Genomic DNA, 25,099 nt, shown 5'->3' with positions numbered 1-25,099 from the left:
GATACAAAAGCTCTCTATATGCTGTTGCCAGGCCTTTTATAGCACTGATTGCATTGATTTCAAGGGCCATTTGTTTAAAATAAAGTTTTATTTCTAATGAGGACTGTGGCTGCACACAGAGGGATTAAAATCCTATTGTATATATACCTTAAAGATGAATGTCAATTGCATCAGGAAAATGCAAATACCTGCACTGGCAGGTTATGTATCCAGAGAGAAACCAGGCCAGGAGCGCTTTCAATCTGTTTTATGTGGTGTACAAAATACTCTCCTCGTCGCTCAGATGCAGGAAATGCCAGTGCTGGACTTATGGGGGAAAAAGAAAAATTGACAATGGACTGAAAAGAAAAATAAACAATCGACTAATCATTTTTATTGCTTGAGATTTCTCTTTAACATTCACCCTCATTTTTCAGAGTTCTGCAAAACATCTGCATCAAGCCGCAAACTCATTCAAACTTAGTTTAGGTTCAAGGTTCAATTTAGTCCATGTGCATGAAGATTTTACATATTCATGCAACCTTCAATTCTATGTAGCCATCTCTCCCTGTCCCAGAGCTGCTCTCTTGCCTTAATAAGTCCTATGGGGAACTATCTGGTATTTTTTAAAAATTTTAGATCTCTTCAGTGAGGTCTTCGGGCTTGTTGGGTATTAATGGGTGGCGGGAGGGGAGCGGGAGAAAACAGAAGGGAGAGAATTGCAACTGGAGAATGCAGTTTGGGCTCAATGTAGTCTGCCTGGATGGATTCTCGTCTAACCCCTAAACAGGTCAGATTGTAAAATCCTCTTAGAAAACAAACCCTGCAGCATTTGCATAATTCTAAAATCTCTATTGCCCATCCTCATTTTTTTTATATAATCAGGACAACTAAACAACTCTGAATGAGCCTCATGCTAAGAAATCTGTCCTCCTCCTCCTTTTTTTCTATAGCACTCAAGGATTAATTTTTAGCTGCCTCACTACTAGTCACATATGTATGGTATTTGGGACAGATTTGGAAGGGTCTTGTGGCTGCTAGAAGATCCAAATTATTGAAGACTTGGACCCACAAAATGAGTGTTAAAAACTTGTTGCAGTTCCCCAACACAGTCCAGGACTGTAATTTTATCTTTAAATTGTAGGAAACAACTTTTTTCTTTAATAATCAATGGAATATAAATATTGTTAGAATTATAGGAGGTGCCTTTAACAGTTATCAGGAGAACTGTATGTTTGGGAAGGGAGGAGGCATACGTTCTCTTTGTTTTTGTGGAGCTTTTTTAACTGCCTTCACACATGTGAGCAAGTCCGTTTCTTTTGCATCCTCCCATTCCACTCAAGCACCTGCAACATAGCTCTCATCCACTTAGGTGAGATTTACACATGCTTCTCTTCAGAGACATGTTGTTCTCTCGTGGCTAGACAGGTCACACTTTGAGAGCAGTCGGGGCACCCCTTTCTGCTCGGGCTGTAGGTTGTACAAACTGTCTTTCTATTAATTCTAATCAGTGGTGGAGGTGATTCATGGAAGCGTGGCAAGTATTGCCACTAGGCGATACGCTGTCCCTTAAATGTGACTGAGTCGCAAATAAAATACAACGTACTTCAGAGAAGCTCTCAAAATTTCATGAAAGGTTTTTAATTCTTCCTTTTTTATTAATAATGCCACTACTTTGCATTTGCTTAGCTTTTTTCATCAGATCTAGATGGATTCTGAGGCTTTCCTTAAAATCCGCAATTTAAGATTGTGCTACTTTATCTTCATAATAAGCTGAAATATTAGTGTGTAAACGTAAGTGTGATGGCATGAAAGTCTGGCCTTCTGGGTTAGTAATGCAGTCTTCCAATCCAGTGATGCACTTCCACATGTGCGTTATTTTAAGCACACACGTAGTTTTATTGCCCTTGCACATCTTTAAGTGTCTTGCTGAATTGGGGCCATAGGAACCAAGAGGGTGTCAGAGGTCAGCTTATCTTTTACAGAAAAGAGGACAGAGAGAGGTAGGGTAATAACTCTGTTTCCCATCTTCCGTCCTCCCCCTCAAAAATAACAACTAAACCCCACTCACTTCACGTTTGCAGATGATCAAGCTCCTTCCATCACTTTGCTCCCAATGATCACTTGTTTGATTTCCCATAAGATAGGCCTTTCCCTATCAGCTTCCACTGTTGCTTTGAAGCAAGTAAGCTTTTTTAACTACCAGCATTTATAGAAGAAGGGTTCCAAAAGCTCAGAAATGCAGCTATGGGGTGCTTTCTCTTTAAGTCCAGAGGGGAGGGGTGAAGATTCAGATGCTGCTCCTGCCCCAGCACAATCCCATTGGCTGGTTTCTGGACAAGTTTGATTAACAGGCAGCCACAAAGCTCAACTCTCTTGCTCATTCACTCAAGCATATGGAGGAGCAGGCAGAAACATTTTAAGCTTTTTAAGCCTTTAGCTCTGCTGGCAGGCAGGTTGGTAAGTTTCCTGGCAAGAACCTGCCTCTGGCACCTCAGCCCCCCCCCCCCCAGTCCCAACCTCTGCCTCACTATTCCACATGCACCCATACTCCCTCCCAGATATGGCACCCCAGGCCTTTCCTACCCTAGGTCACATCCGAAAACCCTGCACCCCAGTTCCCCGCCCTAGGTCACAACTACCTCCTGCGTCCAAACTCCCTCCCAGACTCCATTCTCCCTCCTGCACCCCATCCCTTACCCCAAGCTCCCTTTTGCACCCAACCTTCATCCCAGACCCCACATCTCCTCCATTATTATCATGGAACAGTGTGGTCCTTGACCACTTTCCAAAATCATGGGAGTGGCCACCCCATCAAAAATTATTGCCCATCCCTCACCTAGATACTTTAACAACACATAGCATGCCCCTATTCCAAATAGTTTACCATGTGATATTTACAAATAACAATTTCAGAATTTGTTTTTGGACACTTTATAATCCAGAATTTGTGGTTGAAGTACAGAGAATTTGAATGATTTGGTAGACTGTTGGGTGGATCAGTTAATCAGTGATCATCCCAACTACATCTGTCCGTTTCCCCTTCTATATAGGAGAGTTAACGCCTCTGTCTGCTTGGGTCCTGATCCAGAGCCCACTGAAGTAAACAGAGAGTCTTCACTTGATTTCAATGAGCTTTGGTTCCAGCCTTTACCGTTGACATTTATGCTTAACTGCCTATATCTGGAATGAAGAGATGTGACGTGGTGTTTGGGTTTTTTTTTTATCAGTGTGGTGCCATCAAAACAAACTACAGTGAGAGAAAAGGGAGCTATGCCAATAAAGAAAAATTACATAGTCCCTTCCCCAGATGATTACCCAACAGAGGGCTTGAGGTGGAACAGTACAGAGCAAGCAGAAAGGGAGCCAAGTGATCATCAAATCAGGTGGCATTTGGAAATCATTTTGAAAGAAGAAAAGTTAAGTGACCCCCACCGTGAAGGTATTAAAGTAAGAAGCGGATTAAAAGAATTAAAGGGAGTGTCTGGGAGAGAGAAATTTGGGCAGAGTGAGTGTAGGGCAGTGTGACTTGAGAGTAGGGGAGATAAGGGCAACAATATAGGCAGAAGTTTTACAAAGATCGTTGACGAAGCAGAGAAGCTGGAACTGTGTGTAAAGGGAGGAGGAAAGCTAGTACAGACATTTTAAGAACAGGAATATTGCCAGAGTGACAGTAGAGGGAGATCATCTTGATAGTAGTGTATCAGTTGAATTGTAATGGGGAGAGAGAAAATGGAGGAGGCTGGAATGGAAGGATCGCAGTAATCAGGGTTGGATATTACTGGATTGTGAAGCCAAAGCTTACCAGTAGGTTGAAAGCACCCTGGACAAAGGAGATGCCTGGTCACATGGAATAAGGAAGAGGACTCTACCTTTTTTATTTATTCCTTACTCTTCATGGTGAATAAAAATATTTTAAAAAAAATTGGATTTTTTGTTTTAAATTAAATGCATTTTTGTTTTAAAAAAATAAACGTATTTAAAATATTTTTCAATAAAAATTGCAACAACTTACATTAAGGCCTAAATACAGTACAGACTAGTCAAGTCCTTTAAATTAAGATAAAAAAATAATTATTAAGCAATGTATTTTTACTGCTGATGTTTTAAAGAAAGTCAGATGACTGAACTGGCAGAAGTTTCTGGTTAATCTCCTAGAATCATTTTTTGAGGAAGAATGGCTCTTGTGCAAAAGGGGGTTTTTGCGCAAAAAGACATAGTCTACTCAGTGCTTTTTTGCACAAAAACCACTTGCGCAAAAGGGAAAGGAAGAGGAAATGCAAATGAGTGCGTGACCTATGCAAATGAGCGCTCCATTTGCATTTCCTCTTGCAGAAGAGGATCGTAGTTTAGACGTAAGTGAGAGGCTAGGTTTCAACACCCGTGATGACTTTGCCAGTTTCTTGTACCCTATAGTGCAACCCATGGATACCCCACAGGATCAAGATTTTAATACAGTGCATAATTTATTGTGCCATATTTATAAAGCATGACTGCAGAAGTTTAGATATTTTCCTGCTGAGTTTGTCTTTATTAAAAAAAGGAGTCTTTAGCTCAAAAGCTTTTGATACAGATTCATGGATTCATCACATCTATTTTTATTTAAATATTTTAAGAGATTATAATGAGCTTAGGCCTTAGCACATTTGTATTAAATGTATATTTCATTTTAAACTGTTTTTATTTTGAAAATGAAAAACAACTATAATAAAATTAAAAAGCCACTTTACATACAAACATATTTTTGTCAAAGAATTATTTTTTTATCTACTCTGCTAGGTAACTTCTGACAATACAGAGAAAATATTTTCCTCATTTTAGCTTATTCAGTTAGTGCAATTCAGTAACTACTTCATTTGAGAAATTGATTTGGAGTTGGAAAAGCCAGGGACCTTGTTTTTTTTTTTTTCTAATTTATGAATAAAAACTGTGTGAAAGGATAAGATTTACTAGTTCTAAAATTTTGAAGGACATTGGTTCTGGCCACCATCAGTTCAATTTGTTAATTGCAGATAATGCTTCCTTTGCTTAGCAAACCAATTTTAAATGTATAAATATTTTGGTAAGCTTTTCTTATGCATCCACCACACTTTTAAGATTTTATTTGATTTAACTAATTGATTAAATATTTTGTTAGATTTAGCATTATAATGTTGTTTGTAGGTATTTTAACTGAATCCCAATTTTCATCCATATGAAGGATGACTCAAATCACAAATAAAATTAATTATCCATTAAATAAGAAATGCTTTATTCACCATTTTACAACATAATAAAAATGCAAATATTATGAATCTGAATATATGTATGTTAATTGCTAAAACAATTGTGTATAGATAGAATGTATCCTCCTGATTAGCAGAAAGAAGTATAAAATTGGGTGTAAATAAACCTGTTTTAAAGGTTACCAAAGAGAATCAGCTTTTCAGATATTTACATAAAAATAAGTACAAATACAAATCAAGATAAAAATTATTATTTCAATCAAGGTTTCCTGCTTGATAATTTAAATAACAATTAAAATTGATGATTTAAATTACCTTGATTTTAAATGGATCCATCCTGTTTTCTTTGCCTATGGAGTAGCACATGTTGATGAGCACATGCTAGATCACAGCAGAGAGAGCTGTGCCTGCAAGCTGTTGTTATAAAATCTCCTTGCCTTTTTGGCAGGTTTTCTATGGCATAGTATTTGTTACCTATAACCTTAGAGAATGCCATGCATCATGTTTTCTAGCCTTTCTGCAAGGAAGGGAAATATTCTTTTGTATGTTTCATGCAAGAGTATTGTGACAATTAACCTTCACTTCCTCCAAAAGAAGCAAAGAACCCCCCTCCCCCAAAACAACCCCCAACAAAAATTCTGCAGAAGATATGAATGTTATGGTATGTTTAGAGGAGCCATTTGTTCAGTTGTTTCTAGTTATTGGATTGTCCAAGATGTTTGCCTTTGAAATCACTGTTCATCAACTGAGTGCAAACATGTTCAGATAATTTGACTTATTCTATGGTTTTTATTTCTAATTACAAAAAAAGCATTATTCCCTATTCTCTATTCACCCTGACTTCAACTGAGATTATGCATATTAAAAATATAAAATATAGAAAGCCCATCTAATCTAGGCAATCTAATCCTGCCAGGGTGGTTTTATGACTAAACATTAAATTAGGCTCAGGAGATATAGGTTCAATTCCTGATTGTGCCACTGACTTTTCATGTGTGACTTTAGGCTGTGATTTTCAGAGGAGCCTAATGAAATGAGAGTGCCCAAATCCCACTGAAGTGCAGTGTGATTTGGGGCACCTAGACTCTTTTTTAAAATCTTTGCCTTAATCTCTTTGTTTCTGATTCCTGCCTGTAAAATGTGGACAGTAACACAATTTGGCTTCCTAGAGTACTGTGGAGAAGGAAGGAGATACATGTAGAATTATGTATGGAATATTATATGTACCTCAGTTTACCTGTGTGCTATTTATTTTGTGTATCTGCATGGAGTTTTCATTTCATAAGATCAGAGCCTAAGGTCAAAAGAACACTGCCGTTAAAAATTCCCCGTCTAGACAACAAAAGCATGTGTGGGAGCTGAGTTGGCAGCTGCTCAGTGAGACGTGCTACTGGGGAGGGGGCAGGAATAAGGGACTGCAAGAGGACAGCCTGTCTCTCCTTGCCCCAGTAATGGAGGGGCTGGGCTAAATGGAACTAAGACAGAGAGGAGGGCCACAGGTACCTCAGCTTGTCTGTGCCACGAGGAAAATGATCAGGTCTTTTTCTCTGCTTGCTGTGTATCTTTGGGTGAATGGATAATACAATTATCTGGAACTAAGAAAGTCGACTTAAGATATGCAACTCCAGCTATGTTAATTATGCAGCTAGAGTCAAAGTATCTTAAATCACATTTTGGTGCCGTCCACACAGTCGGAGGTCGACGGAAGCACGCTCTCTCATGGACTCCCTTACTCATTGTCGGATCAGGACTACTGGCGCTGACGGGAGCACCCTATCTCCTAGCTAGTTTGAATTAGCGGGTCTTCTCTTTGAATCCCGGAAGATTGACTGCAACAGCTTTGATCTTCTCTGTAGTGCAGACAAGCCCTAACTGTTTTGAGTCACTTTAATCAGCCACTGGTCACAGTTCTCAAGGAGAGGTACCAATTACAGTTCAGACTGTCATGTGAATGTGCTTCTATGTGGGGAGGTTCAGCTCATAGGACAGCGGGGCTCCGCCTAGGGAGAGGTGAAAGTGGCAAAACTTGTCGTTAAAGGGTTCACGCTTGAGGGGATGAGAAATGGTATGAGGCACTATGGTAACCATGGTGTTCAATATTGGGTGTTTATAGTGTGGTGATGCAGTCTAAAGAGAGATGAACTATGGAGAAGTTCAGGTAGAGTCATTTCACATAGAAAGAGTGACCCCGCAGAAGCTGGGGAAAAATCACAGTTACGGTTTTCTCTTGAGTGGGGTTTGTTAGTACCCACTCTTATACTGTGGTGATGAGGGGAGACGACAACATAATTAGGTAGATAGAATCAAACCAACAGTACCGACAAGTCTCTCCTTATATCTCATGCTGTGTCTAGACTACATCTCTCTGTTGGCACTTCGAAAGTGTAAATGAAGCGGGGATTTAAATATCCCGTGCTTCATTTGCATAATCATGTCATGGTGCTCTTTTGAACAAGTGCCATTTTGAAAGTAAAACCACAGTCTAGACTTGGTTCTTTTGAAAATGACAGGCTTTTTCGAAAGATCCTGTACTCCTCAGGAAAGCCTGCGTTTTTGAAAGAACTGCATCTAGACCATGGTTTTACTTTCAAAATGGCGCTTGTTTGAAAGAGCGCCATGACGCGATTATGCAAATGAAGTGCGAGATATTTAAATCCCTACTTCATTTGCATTTTCGAAGTGCCTCATTTACATCCCTCTGCCAACAGATGGATGTAGTCTAGCCATAGAGTCAGAGAGCCATTATTTCCCTGACTCACCCTCTGCATGCACCTCAGAGATACTACATTGCATGGAATACTTAATAAATAGCATGTGAGAGGGTGGCAGAAACATAGCACATATTTTTGCCATACTGGTACTTCCTTTGTTTCCAGTTAATAATCTTCAAATCATGCCTGACCATTTCATTAAGCACCTGATTCAAGAATCATAAAGATAGACTGTTAATTTTCTATTGCTTCACAATTTCAGGTCCACAAAACTTTAAAACAAATTGCTACTGTTTTTTCCTCCCAGTGCCACCTGTTTGTTTCAGAAAAGCCTCCCTGGGCAAGTTGACTGGATGCAATAATATATAGCCTGGGTTTTTCTATAGTGGTCCTGTCTTTCTTCTTTCCTAGTAGACACAGAGTCCAGTCGAGCAAGCTATTGAGGATCCTAAAATCTCAGTGACTTCTTTGGGAATTGGGGGTGCTCATTATCCCTTAGGAGCTGCTGGGCATTGATTAATCAAGCTTTAGTCCCCACGTAACACCTCTGCTGCACATGCACCAAATAGAGAGGCTAACTAAGCTTGGCAGTAACTGGTACTAATGCAAAATGTTTTTCCATTATATTCCTGTTATAGATAATTATGACTTCAGTAAACCTTCACCTTTATCTGTCTTGGTCTCTGACTCAGGATGAATTCTTTTGGAGTTTTTTATCACAGTCCCTTCAGTTTTTTTCCCCAGTGAGAGGAGAGTGAACAAAACAGAACTTTTCTCATTAGTTTTTTAAATAAAGATTCTGTGTAGAGATCCGATCTGTTTGGAGTGAGGTACTCCGTACTTGCTGAAAATGAAGCCACTTCAAGGTACTTCAGTTTGGGCTCATAAAAAATGAGGTACTTAAAATCATTAGTTACTCTTTTATAATCTTGGCCAAGAATTTTTTCTAACAGGAATACACTCAGATGGCTGAGGCTTGAAAGCTGTGTATTTACATAAAGGCATGTTACAAATCTGATTTTTAGAAAGGTTTGAATTTCACTGCTTTACCAGTGCAATGAGTTTTTGTTTTTTTGCAGACTGTGAACGTGCAGTCTATGGAGGATTATCTCCAATTTGTTTCCTTCGCTTCTGGAAAGTGATGGGGTTTTCTTATGTGTTGTTCTTTTTAATACTCTTTCTCATAATAATGGCTTTGGGTGTATCTACACTGCACTGTTTTTCTGGAATATCATCTGTTATTCTGGGAAAACAATACTAGCGTCCACACAGCAATTGTATTATTTTGAAAGAAAATTGAAATAATGAAGGGCTTTTTCCGACATTGGTAAACCTTATTCCATGAGGAATAACAGACGTCTTCCAAGAAGGGATTCTGAGCAATGTTGTGACTGAGCCATATTTGCAATTTTTAGGAGTGGTCAGCGGAGGGGGGAAGAAAATGCCCCTTTTTGCATACACTCAGCGGGAGATGCTGCAGCATCTATTTTCACATCTTCCTGGGCCTGCCACATGGATGTATGTGACTGTGGGAACGTCTTCTGTATCTCTCCTGGAAATGCATTGTGTTTAGCCACTGGCAAGTGCCATGTAAATGCTTGAGTCTTGCGGGGCAGATTTTCTCACTTCCATAATAACCATTGTCTGAGTAGCTGGGTTTAGTGGAGTAGTGACTGCACATGAGTGGAATGACAGGAACTTTCCTGATTTCTTCAACGTTGCTAAATGATATTGGAGCTGTTGCTGTATTTGTGCCTCTTCACTCTGTTCCACCCTGCGTTCTTAATTTGAGGTGGGGAGAAGGGAAGGGAAGGGCGAGATCTGCTTAGTCTGGATAGCATTTTTTTTAAATGGCTATAGTATGCTGAAAGTAATTCCAAATGGCAATGTGTTGCAGAGGAGAAATGTCCACATGTGACGTGCCCCAGGAGCTGGTGGATGTGCAGTTCTATTTCAGTGAGTTTATTAATAGATCTAGAGAAGGGCTGTGTCTGTAGAAGGGCACGATTTAGCAATGCCACCTAAATTGGCCATGCCTCCAGTTCCTGGTGTAATTTCATTGACATCAGTTGAGCTAGGCCAGTAGTACCTGATCCAAAGATCACTGAGGACATTGGCCTACTCCTCAGCCCATTAAAATCAATAATAAATGCGGCCCACAGATTTTTAGCCATGAGGACAGTGTGGAATCTCTGCAGTCTGCAGAAGAGAGTTTACTTCCGTGCGTAAGTGCCAGAGGGCTTTTGAGACAAAGAAGTCCAGTGATTTTAATGCTTTGTAACTTCCATGAGTGTCTCTGTATGTTTAGGTTGCTATAAAGTTCAAACCAATCCTTACCCAGCATACCTGATCCTCTTCTAGAGTGTAGTCCTGGCTGGCTGTACTCAGTAGTGAACTTACAGTTGATTTTAGGAGGCTGCTAAGATGGTTTTGAAACTAAAGCTTTTATTTGTATGAAACCAATCGGAATGGATAATTGCTCTGCTCTGCATTTCTCCACGTATGTCATGAGCTTAAAGTGAATAAAGCTTATTTCACAGAGGCTGCTATGCTGTTAGTTGTAATGTAAAATTAACAGTGTCTTAATATGTGTAATGGGTGTCAATGACTTCCAGTAGTTTTATATATACATGTCTATATTTCAAGGCTAGACTTGGAATGAACGTTGTGATGGTTCCTTCCCCACAGAGCCAGCCCAAGCTATGGGCTGACCGGGCTACCGCCCAGGGCACCCCATTGTAGGGGGCACTGCGTGGGGCTGCCTGACCAGGCGGGACTGCCCATGCACCGGTGCCGTGGGGAGTGGGGCCATGCATGCGCCGCACTCCTAGGGGTGGTGCCGCGCTCCCGGGCCCTGGGGCGCACGAATGGCTCGGGCCGGCCCTGCTCCCCCAATCTTTATGTAAATAGGCTTACAAATATAAATATGTATAATTCAAAGGTGCTTAAGAGAAAATACCTCATGTAACCTGCCAATTTTAATTTCACAATCCACTGGATCTGCATATTCTATTTTTGTGCATGTATCATTCTTGTATGTGAAATTAGAAATATGAAGTGTGAGTCTGTTTATAGTTTTAAATGAGCTAATGAAATACATTATTGGTGCCCCGGAAGCCTAGTGACTTGGTGATCAACTCAACAATGTCTAAGCAGCCATTTTGTCCTGCAAGTCCAGAAGGTGGTTGGTCTGGAGAGACATGTGACTATACCACCTGGTACTAGAATCCATTTTGAACCTGGTATTTTTCCACACAAAGGGGGGAATGTAAAATAAAGGATTCCCACCCTGAGTGAGAGTCTGTTTAAGCAATGGGAAGCAATCCCCTTTTGTGTTTGTCTGGACTGGGAAACTGCCTGACACACCCTAAAAGGATACAAATAACTTTAAAGAGGGCTGGAGACCCAAGTGAGAGCAAAAGAGTTTGTGTACACTGCAGCTAGACACTCACAGCTTGCTTGAGCCAGCTGACTCAGGCTTGTGAGCTCAGGCTAAGAAGCTGTTTAATTATGGTGTAGGCATATGACTGGATGGCAGTGTGAACATCTACACTGCAATTAAATGCCCCCTTACCTGAGGTCTCTTAACCTGAGCTCCTTAGCCCAAGTCATCTGGCACGGGTCAGCTGCAGGTGTCTAATTTCAGTGTAGATATAACCAAAGAGTCTGATTTAAATCTAATTGAAGTTAATGGGACCCTTTTAACTGCCTTTGGTAGACTTTAGATCGTATTTTATAATATTTTTGATCATTTAAAATGGTGTGGGTGTCTAAATTCTTTTAAAACCTATAAAACTATATTCCACTGACATGGAACAATGATCGGTGAAAGGCTGGTGGATGAATGAATAGCTCCCTTTTCTTACACGATAAAAGCCTTTATTTACTACTTAATTTTTCAGTTATGAAGGGGAAAAAACATGATAGAGGTTGCTTGTGTCTGAAGTGTTTAGATATACATCATTGTGACTATAATATGTTACTGTCTGATGGCAGCATTGTTATTTAGGACTATTTCATAATAAACCACCAGAAGAATTTTGGCTGGCAAAATTTTCAAAGTACATGTAAAACTGTTGCTGGCATGAAAGTCAGCTAAACAAGCTCTTGTTGTTGTTTCCCCCAGGATGTCTTTCATGCATTTTTGTCTCTTCCCATAATAATACAATTATTTATTTGCATGCAAGGTAGGTGAATTCTTTTATCTATTTGTGTATTATAAACCAAACAATTAATATACTTCAGTGACAGTGCACTTAAAAAAAAACCCTCCAAATACTTCGGTCAATATTATGATTGGAGAAAAAACTCCAAAGTAACTATGCAATCAACAACAACAGGCAAAGTTGTTTGGTGTCTAATAATAAAAGTTGCTCTGGAAAACAAAACAAAGGGACTTGTAGCACAGAGTTCCACATGCAGTGAACCCAAGGATAGAAATATGAGGTCAGTCTTTGAAGGGATGGACAACACACTATCTGCCAACACTGGAAAATCCCAAAAGATTAGTTTATTTGCCAGATGTTATTGGAAGTTCATCATTGACACCCTCGGCTTCAGAGTCTTTGTTTCTCCCCACAGTTGCCTTCTCTGCCCTTCGCAAATTTCCTGTTGCTCCCTTCAGAGTGTAACACTTGAGATCCTTCTTGAAGTTGATGTTTTTGCTTCATAGCAAAAGGAAAGTTGTCTTGTTGACTTATGAAGATGATCTCTAGCCTTTCTTGTTTTCTTTAATACACCCACGATAACTCTCTTGGCATCAGCATAGGCATGAAAGAACCACTAATGTGGAGTGTTCTTCAGCTTCTTTGGTTTTTCAACCCACATTGTGCTTATGGGATAGATCAGTGGTTTTCAAACTATGAGTCACAACCCCTATACTGGAGTGTGGAATGTCAGGCACTGGGTCTCGTTGTTGCAGGGGGATCAGGTCATCAGTGGGGGAGGTAAGGCAAGCTACCTGTCTGTCCTGGCATCACAGACTGCTTTGTGCCCTAAAAGCAGCCAGCAGCAGGCCTGGCTCCTAGGTGAGGGGGAGGGAAGAGCTCACTGCCCTTGCCCTGAGTACTAGCTCCACACTCCCTTTGGCTAGGAACTTGCTGCTGGCTGCTTCTGGGGCACAGCATAGTCTGCAGTGCCAGGAGAAGGCAGGAAGCTGCCTTAACACCTCTGCTGCATTGCTGACTGGGAGCCGCTCGAGGTAAGCCCCAACTGCCCCATCTCTAACCCCCCAAAAGCCAGATCCCCCTCCTACATGCAAAAGTTCTCATCCTCAGCCCCACTCTGCAGCCCACACTCTAGTCAAATTATGTTGGGTCATGGGCATCAACACTTTTCTTCAACTGGGTCATGAGAAAAAAAGTTTGAAAACCACTGGGATAGATGATACTACACTGCACACAACCCCATGTCGGTGAGGCTGGATGCTTGATGTGTCCATTGGGGTGGGTTTTGTCCCATGTGGTATAAATCTCCTAGGTCTTTTTATGAATAATCTTAGAACCTAATCCCTCCCCCCATTCAGTAATCTGTTTTTGTGCTGCTGTCGGTCACAATCCTCTTGAGAGTATTTCAAGCATTGCTCCTAACTGTATGATATTGATCAGAATTAATTAAAAACCAATATGGAGTTTAGGGAATCTCAGGCCAACGACAGGAGACAAGAAAAAGGTTATACCAACAGGAATCTGCTTATATATTTCCTCAATTCCTGCAAGAATTTTCTGTTAACTATTTCAACTAATAGAAGTTTTAGCTTTGCTGTATATGTCCTAAGGGTAAGGCTTGCTTAGCAGAAGAAGAACAAAATGAAATCTACTTCTCTTTAAGGTATCAGTTTGTGATGGTTGTTTCTTAGAAGACTGTTGTTATTGGTTGGCTGTATAGCATACATTTTTAAAATATGTAGAATTATTTGAGAAGAAGAGGCTGACTGTATAGTAATGAGCTGAATATGAGGTTCTGACTTTATATGACTGCCTACAGATATCCAAAAAACACTCGGCTTTTCTGTGGGCATATTGGGTACTGAGGCTGCCATTTCTAGTGATGTCACTCCCAGAAGAAAGTCCTGGAGTACTTCCAAGAGAAGCAGTCAATCCATTGTGTGTGTGTGTGAGTGTGAATCCATTTAGTGTGTGTGTGTGTGTGTGTGTGTGTGTGTGTGTGTGTGTGTGTGTGTGTGTGTGAGAGAGAGAGAGAGAGAGAGAGAGAGAGAGTGTGTGTGTGAATCCATTTAGCGAGTGTGTGTGTGTGTGTGTGTGTGTAAGAGAGAGAGAGAAAAGATTACCTCACTCCCAGAAGGATTGCTTTCAATGTTGGAGTAATGTCTCTTTCCTTATAAAGAGTCAGTTTAAGTTTTAAAATACTTTTGTGCTGAGGCAACTTTCATGAACAATTTATCAGTGCCCCATTACTTCTTCTTTAACCTTTAACCTCCAATTTTCCTACTTGTTTTGTGATTTATCTCCTATTAGTTAACAACTCAGTGGTCATTTCTACATAATTATTACATCCTTCTTCTGTATATATCTGCTTAGTGTGTGTCCTCACTTGACACGGCTTCATCTTGGTAGTCAGATATGCAAAACACCCATGCTTCTTATAGGCTGCGAACTCCTGTCTCTGGGTTATCATAGATGTAATGGTTCTGAAATATTCCAAAAGCTGACAGAGCCAAAAAATATAGTGGTGGGAGAAAACCAAGAGCCTAGATAAGTATCCTGAACTTATGTCTATATTTGGCACTAGTGAGGCTGCTGCTGGAATACTGTGTCCAGTTCTGGTGGTCACAATTCAAGGATGTAGACAAATTGGAAAGGGTTCAGAGAAGATCCACAATAATGAGTAATGATTTAGAAAACATGCCTGATAGTGATAGACTCAAGGAGCTCCATCTATATGGTTTATCAAGGAGAAGGTTAAGAGGTGACATCAGAGACGTCCTTAGGATTTATGGGTCCCTATTCAGTATTATTAAACTGGTGCCCTTATATGCCCAAGGGTAGCTGGTGGGGTGGAAATGATTTTAAAAAAAATGTGATTCTGTAATCACAGTATTGTGGACTTGCAGCCAGAGAGCGTGAAAGTGTGATGAAGTCATTCTGTCCTGAGAGCGTGATGACGTCTTTCTGTTGCCAAGCAGGAAAAAAAAATTATATACAGAGACACTAATGAAATTTTGCTTTAAAAATATTTAAACTAAGGTCCCACCGATTAACACAGTGAATTCAGAAACTGACAGTATATACCTGGGTTTGGCAAATGCCTGTTTAATGGCTTCATTACCACTTGAATGGCTCTTTCAAATGTTCAGTGTTCTCCTAATAGGATTGGCAGGCTTGTTCAGTTTCAAATTAACTAGATCATCTCCACAGTAGTAGGGCTACGGAACAAAAATAGGAAGAAGTGGGTGGATATTAAGATCCAGTGGTGCCCAAAATTTTTATGTTCTCTACCAGCTGTGTATTCTGTATAAGGGTAAGGATGACCCTGGGTGACATAATCTGTCCAGAAGTATCTACCAAGGAACAAATATTTAATAATGGATCTTCAGTCAAGCAGAGTAACACAATCTAATGACTGAAAATTGAAGCTAGAGAAATTCAGACTTAAACATGTGACTTTATTTCCATAGTAGTTAACCATTGGAACAATTTACCAAGAGTGGTGGTGGATTTTCTGTCAAGGACAGTTTAAAATCAAGATTGGGTGTTTTCCCAGTAGAAATGCCTTAGGAATTATTTTGGAGATGTTTGATGGTCCACTCTAGCCTTATAATCTAAGAATCTGTGAATTTGTGAAGACTCTTACCAGACTCTGAGACCCTTCCATATTCAGTGCCTGCTCATCAAAATAAGGCCTGGTTTCTCCCTGCTGAATATTATTATTCCAGGCCCCAGGATAGAACAGTCAATGGCCTCCCTCTGACATTTGGGTGGTGCTGGATCTGGGAGGGAGTCTAGATGAGGGATGTAGGCTCATCTAGATTGGCACTTACCTTGGGTGGCTCCTGAAAGTGACCAGCATGTCTGTCTGGCAGCGGTTCCTAAGATGGCAGAACAGGAGTCTCAACGCTCTGCTGCCTGCAGGCATTTCTCCCAAAGCTCCAACTGGCTGCAGTTCCCAGCCAATGGGAGTTGCAGAATCAATGCTTGGGGCAGGGCCTGTGGGCAGCAGCACATAGAGACCTCCGGGTCCCCCAGGGGCTGCAGAGACATGCCAGCTGTTTGTGGGAGCAGAGCGGAGTGAGGGGGGAGGGCAGTCTGCCTTAGCCCAGCTGTGCTGCTGGCAGTGCCAAGGGAGACGGGGGAAGGGGGAGGAAACCACTGAGCTCTTTTAAATCACCCTAGCCCCTAGGCAATTGTCTTTTCCTCCTCCCCCACTCCCATTTGGCTGGCAGGCCTGACTGTGATTGGAGGCAGTCAGGAGATCTGCTGCTCCCTACTGTAAGTTTGTGAGGCTTGTGCCCCTTTCTCCATTTTTCTTCTCTCCCTGCTGACCACATCCTCTCCTATCACTTTTGGTGTGCCTCCCCAATCACACCTTGATATTTCACTCTCCTTTCTCCTCTTTTTTTTTCTGGGGGGCTTTACAGTCTTCCTCCCCACTCCTTTTTGACACTTCCCTGCCTTTGTCCCCTTCTCCGTTTGGATTTCTCTGCTTCTCTTTTTCATCCTCTAAAAGCCACAGCATGTCTAAAGAAATGCTAAAGAGAGTGAGCAACATCTGGTTTTTTTCCCCATGTATAGCAGTTACAGAGGCCTCTAAGAGCAAAAAGCAAAGGTAGCAGCAAAAATTCAGTTTCTCTTCTATCCCAGTTGACATGGGTCAGACAAGTGGACCAGGAATAGTCAGACAGGGCAAAAATTCAGGACTATGATGAAGTGCTGTGTGCCCTGCATTATATTTTGTCCAGAACAGTGGGAAATGAACTAAGTGACTGAGTGCATTAAATCTAAAGCATTTAAAATGCTCACAGAAATGGGAATCCTTATGCACTTCAGTTGGAATTCATAGTGAATTATGCAACTGGCCACACACTTCACAGGTGTCAGTGCCTGAATGCCATTGACACACCTTTCCTGTCACACAGAAGATACATTCAACTGGATTGGGAATAGGATTTTTTCCATAAACATATGTCCTATAAATATAATCATAGAAACACCACTAAAGTGCTGTTGAGGATTTGAGCCCTTGCAATCTATCACATAAAGGCCTACTTAGGGTCTGCTGTCATAGATTACTTTCCAGAATCCAGAACCATTGGGAATGCTTTAATTCTGAAAATAGGTGGTTTCTATTAGAAATGCTGACAGACCCTTCACTGTAGCAGCCCAAGTGGCCAGTGCTATAATAATTAGTTGTGTATATGGAAAGCATGAGGCTAGTGTTAGAGAACAAGCACTTTGGCTGAATAGACCGAGAAGGAAAAACACCGTACTCCATTTCTTTGCAGTGATCCTGAAAATTAGCACTTGGGTTTATTCAGGCAGGGAGAAATTGGTAACAAAGTTGGTCATTAACCTGGTGCATACTATATTTCCAAAAATAACAATCTGGAATAGCACTTCTAGGATTGGTCAGTTGTATTGCCAGCTGGCTCTGTTCTGTCCACTTTCAAACTCTGCATTGTCAGGAGCTTGCCTTTATGCCCTGGTGAGGTTTTTCTTTTCGAGATTTAAACTAATTTCATATTCTATAATCCTCAGCCATCTCTAATACTTTTTAAATTGTGTGCACGACACTGCAAACAATTAGTACCAAAAGTAGTGCTTACTATCCTGAGTACTGCTGCAGATGTCCATGGCCTCCTTGTGCTGTCATTTTCAAGTCCCACTGTTGTCAGTCTATTAGCTCTGGTCTACAACTAGGACTTTATTTCAAAATAGCCCCCCCTCCCCCGGCCGAACTTAAAAGCGGAACGTCCACACTACCAAGTCCATTATTTTGAAATAACAAGCCACAGAATTTGAAATCTGTACTCCCGCTTTTCATCTGGAGTAGCACTAATTCCGAAATAGTTATTTCAAAATAATGGCAGTGTGGACGCTCCGGTGCCGCTATTTTAATTACTCCTCAGAGTAATTCAAACTAATTACTCCCCAGTGCTTCCTGGAGCTCTAAGTCTGAGGTAGCGCTTCCACATTAACGGAGACTGCCATGGACTAATTTCAATGCTTCCCCATAATGAGGACATGCTAGTTTGAATTTGTTAAATCTGGAGTTCTTAAATTGAATTTAGTAATTTCGAAATAGTTTCCTAGTGTGGACATGGCCTTAGAGTAGTAAGCAATACATGCATAAATATTTTCAGGATTGTGTCCTATTCTGGGAACTAAACTCTATCCACCCTACCTACCCACCTGCAAACATTCATACAGGCAAGTAATGTTAAGTTAAAAGGACTGTTTCCATGAGTGTAACTACTTGTCTGAGTACATGTGTGTAGAATTTGGGCCTTGACCTATTTTTCAGTGCAGCACACATTCTCCTTTTTCATTGTTAATCACAGGGTTGAAAACTTTGCAATGTTCAGTCAGCGTGTTGTTGAAGGCTGAAAAGTCACTTTTTAAATGGTTAAAAAGGTCGAACAGCTGCAAATAATAATGGCCCAATGAAAATCAGATTCTGACTGTAGCCCTCTTCAAGAATAACTCTGGAACAGGAAACAAGCTTGCTTGATACATTTAGCAGTGAAAGCAATAAGAATTCCACAGACTTTCTTTCTTTCTAGAAGTGACAATGCTAAAGCTTTGTGCAACATTGTTGAGAGGCCTTTGAGTGTACATCCAGCTCAGAAGAGGATGTTGCTGAGGGGAGATCTAGTTTTGCTTTATTTTGAGGGTGGTTCTTTTTTGTTTGTGCTTCAGTTTTATAAACCATTCTAAAGCATGTTTACAAACGTACAAATTGAAAAACAAAGGAAAACCCTCTTTTGACACAGAAATTTGTTTCTTCTGTAAGTTCCATTGGCTGAAGAAGTCCTTCCATGCTTCTGTCCTTTAATCTTTTAATTTAACTACCTTAGCTTTTCATAGGCACAATGATATTTCCAGGGAATGACAGGCTACAACAACATAGCAGATTTCCTCACATATGTATCCTGCCAATAAGACTCTTTACACAGTCACAATAGGGCAATAAATGCTGACAGATGTTGTTAACATCGCTATTAAAATTCAACCCCCTTTTCAGATACATAATGCATTCAAACCCATGTTAATGATATCAAAATGATATTGCTATGTCAGTATCAGTTCTAAGTACTCACTTAAATTAATAATTCCTGTGTGCAGCTTTGAAGCTGCCATATATTTGAGGAATTGAAAACAACAGAAGCCAAGTATTCAGACTTAAGTAACTTTTTAACCAATCATTCTGGATTCATTTGATGTTTATTATATAAATTAATTTGGTGGTGTTGTGGTTGTCACATGGAATTCTATGGAAAATCCATTGTAAATGTAATTTGAGTTTTAAAGGCATTAAAGGTTAATTTAGATGGTGGTGTTAATATGATTTTTATTAGATGCAGCAGTCCTTGGTGGATTATTTTCTCATGCATCCAGGTGCACCTTTTACATTTGTAAAACAGTTGAATTATATTCTGTTGTGATGCACATGCATAAACCTTACACTACGAACCATATGCTATAGATGTATGCAGCTGTCACTTTTCTGAACTGTGGGTTGTGAGGCCTACATCCACATCTTGACAAGGATTCCATATAACTTTTCCAAAGTGCAACTGGAAAAAAAACCCAGCTATTGAGAAGTGGTGTTATTCTTCTATTTTAATGGTAACTACTCTGAGCTATTTTTATCAGCTTTCTCTATTGCTTCATTACTTTAAGATGGGACAGTACAAAAATCTTCTGAATCCTTCCATCTCTAGGTTATTGGGTCAAATCTAAAGGGCTTGTTTATAGACAAACTGGGCCAGAAATACCTAAATTGGTTGTACCTTCAGTTATGTTAGTACAAATCTGTATATGGACACTATTTGTCATTTCAAATTGAGTGTTCTGTTTCATGTAATTTAAAATTGATTTGAGTTAAATCTAACCAGGACATTCATAACATGAAATAGGAGTGTTCACACACAGATTTACACTAAAATAACTAAGAGTGAATTTCAATTTCGGTTTGTGTGTAGATGTGCCCAATTTTTGGTCTAAAATGTATTAACTTTTGCTGGCAATTCAGTGAAATAAGTTGCTGGTCTCAATCCAGTTTTAGGGCATATGTCTACTTCACATAAAACAAATGGTACTGATTGTCACCTTTATTGGTAGTTGTGGCAGAGAGGTCAAGGGCTTAATGGAAATGGCAACTGCCTCCTCCACATTCATAGAAATTGTCTGGGTGGCTCAGATTAAAACACACAGGCAGGACATCATGGGAAAGTTCATGCTGCTGTCTGGTATGTGGTACCTCACCTGGGCTGTGTCCAGACTCAGGGGTTTTTCGGGAAAAGTAGCCTTTTCCCGAAAAAACTTCCCCTGCGTCCAGACTCAAGCCGCGTTCTTTCGAAATAATTTCGAAAGAACGCGGCTTTTCTTTCGATGGCGGTAAACCTCGTTTCACGAGGAAGAACGCCTTCTTTCGAAAGTTCCTCTTTCGAAAGAAGGCGTTCTTCAATGTAAATAGGGCTTCCTCGAAAGAGAGCATCCAGACTCGCTGGGTGCTCTCTTTCGAAAAAGCGGATTGCTCTTTCGAAAGATCCGCCTGCAGTCTAGACGCGATCTTTCGAAAGAGGCTCTTTCGAAAGATGCTTTCGAAAAAGCCTCTTTCGAAAGAAGCCTGCAGTCTAGACATAGCCCTGGTAAACAAGAAGTATGTCTCCCTGCCAATCAAACCAGTACCTTTTAGCAGCACACAATTCATTTAAAAGAAGAAAAAAGATGGAATATGTTAAAAATCAAGCATCTGGAATTTTCACTGCTGTAGTAAATATAAAAATGGGGAATAAGTGCTTGTACGTACAGGTTAGCACTTCAGGTCAAGATAAGAATGCAAACTGTTTATAAAATATTTATAGTTTTGCAGGATACTCTCAGAACTTCTAAGTAAATAATGCTGCTTTGAAATGAGCATTCATTCAATTTTGTTGAATCATTATAGATTCCTGTTTATGCTGCTAAAGGGCTGCAATCAACTTGAAGTCTACTCTGTTTTTTCTTTAAAATGGGTTCAAGTAGTTCAGGAGGCCCTCTGCCAATTTTGGGGTTTTTTAAATCAAATTTTACTACTTATTAAAATGTCTTTCCCTTTTTCATTGGATGAAAGATTCACGAAAACAGAGACAATTACTGGCTAAACAGGGATAGAGCGATACTGAATACATTCAAAATGCTGTCCAAACAAACTGGAAAAAATGTGTGTTTTGTTCTTTAATGTAGTTAATTTTGTAATCCTAATAGTACTTGTAGAAATAATAGGTTCAAAATAATGGGGTGATTGTCCACTTAAAAAAAAAAGGTTTTCTAAAATAATTTAGCCCAAATCAGTCAGAAGCACTGCATGAGTCCTGACACAAATTCCGCTGTAATATTGCATGCACTCTGAGAGTTATGTACTATATGGAGAGGCAAATGTTTATTTCCTTACCTCTATTTATTGTTCTTTTCTCATTCTGTAACCCAAAAACTCTCTCCCAATGTCTGATCCACAATTAAAATACTAGACTTCAATGTCCTATGAAGGCATTACAGTTCAATTCTCCGCAAGATTTCTCGTCTTATGATCTTTAGTATCTGGCCGGATTGCATATATATTATATGCTAAATATGTTACCTAAAACAACTCACTACTCAAAATGTAGGCTCTTTGGTTAGAAAAATTCCATTTAGTCTGGTTTAAATGTTGTTCAGTCAGGAACTGAAGAAGAAAAAGTAAAATTTCAGGATCTTTGTGAGCAGGCATGGTCTTATCTAATAATAACACCGAACATGTGTTTTTTCCCTAGGCAGGATTTCTGTTCTAACAGCCTAATGGCTTTTTTCTTCCTTCAGAGTAAATATATACCCAGGAAAGAGCCATAAGAACTTAGACTGTAGGGAGCCTGATGAACATGAGCAAGTTAGGGCCCTGAAATGATGATTTTTTTCCTGTCAGTTTTAGGAGTTTTGAATTTAATTTATTTTAACTTTAAAATTGTTTCTATTTTGCATGTTTCCTAAAGTTTAGGGTGCATATATTTATGCGTTCCCTTTTTTCCTCCCCACATTTTAACATGTAGATTTATGAGGAATCAAAGATGAACTTGGAGCAGGAGAGGCCTTTTGTCTGCAGTGCCCCAGGCTGCTCACAGGTGAGTGGAGTCAGCGGCAATATTAACTGAGCGCTCAACACTACCTCTGGCTTGTGTAATGCCTCCTGATATATTAACACACGTCTAATAATAATGTTTTCCAACCTCCTTTTTTTCCCCACACCCTTTTAATTGTTCAAGTGGTAGACAGCACAGGAAGGAAATGTATTGGCTTAATAGGACTATAGCTCTTCTAATGTTTGCCCTTCTCAAACATTTGTATAAACCTGTACGTTTTATTTGTGTATGTGTATGTATTTATTGCCATTTCCACAGCTAATACCTACTATCTTATAGGATATCTTTATATTAAATACACTTCATTTAAAATGCATTTTATATCCAAATTCTGACCCGTATACTACACATGGGATTCCAGCTGCCTTGAATGGCAGCCCAATGTATGCATATAAGGACAGAATCTGATTGGTAGAATTACATGTTTGATCTTTCTTCTTTATTAGTGAATCGACAGGCATTTTACCCACTAAGAACTGATTTTAGAATTCAGTGTTTCTTTGACAAAATTGGTAGTAACAATTGGTAGTAACAATAGGTAACATCATCCATTCCTAAGGGTATGTCTACACTTGCAGCCTATTTCGGAATAGGGCTGCAAATGTAAGCATTCGGAATTGCAAATCAAGCCTGGGATTTAAATATCCCGTGCTTGATTTGCATCTTCCCGTCACGGTGCCATTTTTTGAAATTTACAAGTCCGGAATAACTGCCCACGTCTACACACGGCAATGAAACAGGCGTTCGAAATAAAGCCCTATTTCGAACTACCTGTTAAACCTCACTGCAGGAGGAATAACAGGTAGTTTGAAATAGGGCTTTATTTCGAACGCCCGTTTCACTGTGTAGATGCGGGCAGTTATTCCAGGCTTGTAAATTTCAAAAATGGTGCCCAGCCAGGAAGATGCAAAACAAGCGTGGGATATTTAAATACCGGGCTTGATTTACAATGCCGAATACCTACATTTGCAACCCTATTCCGAAATAGGCTGCAAGTGTAGACATACCCTTCAGCAATTAGGAACCTCCATCCCTTGCATTCCCTGTAATAGATGTTAGTTTAGTGTCTGGAGTACACAGCTCAGGGTAATTAGATATGGGCTTTCTTTCAGGTGCTATCATAGTTAGGGTTACCTTAGGTAAGTTATTTAACTTTGCCTGCGTTAGTTTCCCTATTGATAAATGAGGATAATACTTCCCTACTTTGCTGGGGCATTGAGTCTTCAGTCCTTAATGATTATAAAATCCTTTGTGCTCTTCTGATGAGAGCTGTAAGAGTGCAGAGTATATTATTATTAGAGTTGGAGTAGAAATGTGGAAATCTTGAATTCAGATGTTGGCATGTAACTAATGTGCTCCACTATTTAAATTAATAGGAGTCTTACTAATGACTTCAGTTGATTTTGGATCAGTCCCTAAATGAGGAATGCGTTCATTTGTAGTTTTAAGTCTGTGTGTACACAGCTGAAACTTCATTATAGGCCCTGCCTCTAAGAGATTAGTTTTAAATATCTCCAAGTTCTTCAGCAAAATTTTATTAAATCTTTTTAAGAGTCTGGTATAGGGATGTTAAAATTAGATTAATCAAGTAATCAAATAGTCAGTGGAATTTCTGTTGACTATTCGATTAGTTGATAAGGGCACTTCCACTTTGAAATGTAGCAAGAGCCCACCCGACTGTTGCTACATTTCAAAGTTGAAATTGTTGTGTGGCGTTCTGCCTTTGAAATGTACAAAAGCCCCAACAGAGGCTCTTGTGCATTTCAAAGGTTGAAGTGCTACATGGAGCCCGGGGCCAGCGCGGGACTCTGAGTCCCCCACTGGCCCCAGGCTCCCATGCGGTGATATCGCTTTGAAATGGGGAACGCCACCACTGCACTCCTGCCCCTGATAGAGGCAGCGAAGAGAAAAGGGAGCAGCGACTAGTTGACTAGTGTGTTGACTATCCAATAAGGTTTTGCTTATCGGATAGTTGACTAGTCGATTAGTCGCTTACATCCCTAGTCTGGTTCAAGTTCTTGAGAAGTATTGACCAACCAACTTTTCATTGAAATAAATGGAATTGAGTCTTGACCGGGGCGGATATAGGATGGGGAGAGCGGGGCGGCCACCCTGGGCCCCACGCTTCAGGAAGCCCTGCGCATGTGCCTTGGTGCCACTGCGCATGCGCATGGTGCCACCGCGCACACGCCGTGGCAAAGGGGGGCCCCACGAAATTGTGCTATCCTGGGCCCTGCAAAATGGTTATCTGCTCCTGGTCTTGACAATAGTGAATTTAAATCAAATAATCAATTTCTTTTTTATGTAATTTAAAACATCTTTTAAGTTCACCTTTAATTTATAGTGCATCTTCTATTTACTATAAAACATCAGTTGCATACTGTAGTACTTCATACTAGTTCCTTCTTCATCAACCAATTTATTATCTATTCAAAGAATGAGTTAGCCAGTTTTATGTACTATGAAGAAACTGTGCTTAAAGGAAAAGTCACAAGTCTGCTTTAAAGAAACCGATTCTTTCCCCAAATGCACCAAGTCTTCTTTAGGCCCTGCTGATTTGCACAGTGAAGATGGAAGCATAGCATTCCATGTTGGAGAATTTGTTTCAACAATGTGTTTCTGCTCCCAACATTAAGCGTGGAGAGTGTTTCCCACATTCCATTTGGCCTCACTGTAAATTTTTAGTGCTTTTACTTCTTCCAGATGAGTAAACACTGAATCAGAATTTCACAGTGAGGAAAAGGACTCCCCCTGCTTCATGTATATGTTTTTTGACATCTCATCCACATTATCTACTCTCTGTGAATACCATTAGGCACATAGATGCTGCAGAATAAAATTTATTGTAG

General features: G+C 40.1%; 1 protein-coding gene across 8 annotated transcripts in view; it reads left to right on the top strand.

Moving 5' to 3' along the window:
* The window catches only part of CREB5 (cAMP responsive element binding protein 5), a 365,272-nt gene that overhangs the window by 34,069 nt on the left and 306,104 nt on the right, over positions 1-25,099 (top strand). For 5 of the 8 annotated variants that reach the window (XM_075922155.1, XM_075922150.1, XM_075922152.1 and 2 more), the window contains one exon: positions 22,161-22,232. The exons of 2 other annotated variants lie outside the window; for them this stretch is intronic. In XM_075922155.1, coding sequence (XP_075778270.1) covers positions 22,161-22,232 — 72 coding nt within the window. Of the gene's footprint in view, positions 1-22,160; positions 22,233-25,099 lie in introns of those variants that run through there. One more of the 8 variants, XM_075922157.1, reaches the window with a different exon arrangement.

The sequence above is a fragment of the Pelodiscus sinensis genome, chromosome 2, assembly GCF_049634645.1.
Source record: "Pelodiscus sinensis isolate JC-2024 chromosome 2, ASM4963464v1, whole genome shotgun sequence".
NCBI classification, from domain to species: domain Eukaryota; kingdom Metazoa; phylum Chordata; order Testudines; family Trionychidae; genus Pelodiscus; species Pelodiscus sinensis.
Note: the sequence above shows the minus strand (reverse complement) of the source record. Positions and strands in the feature narration are given on the sequence as shown.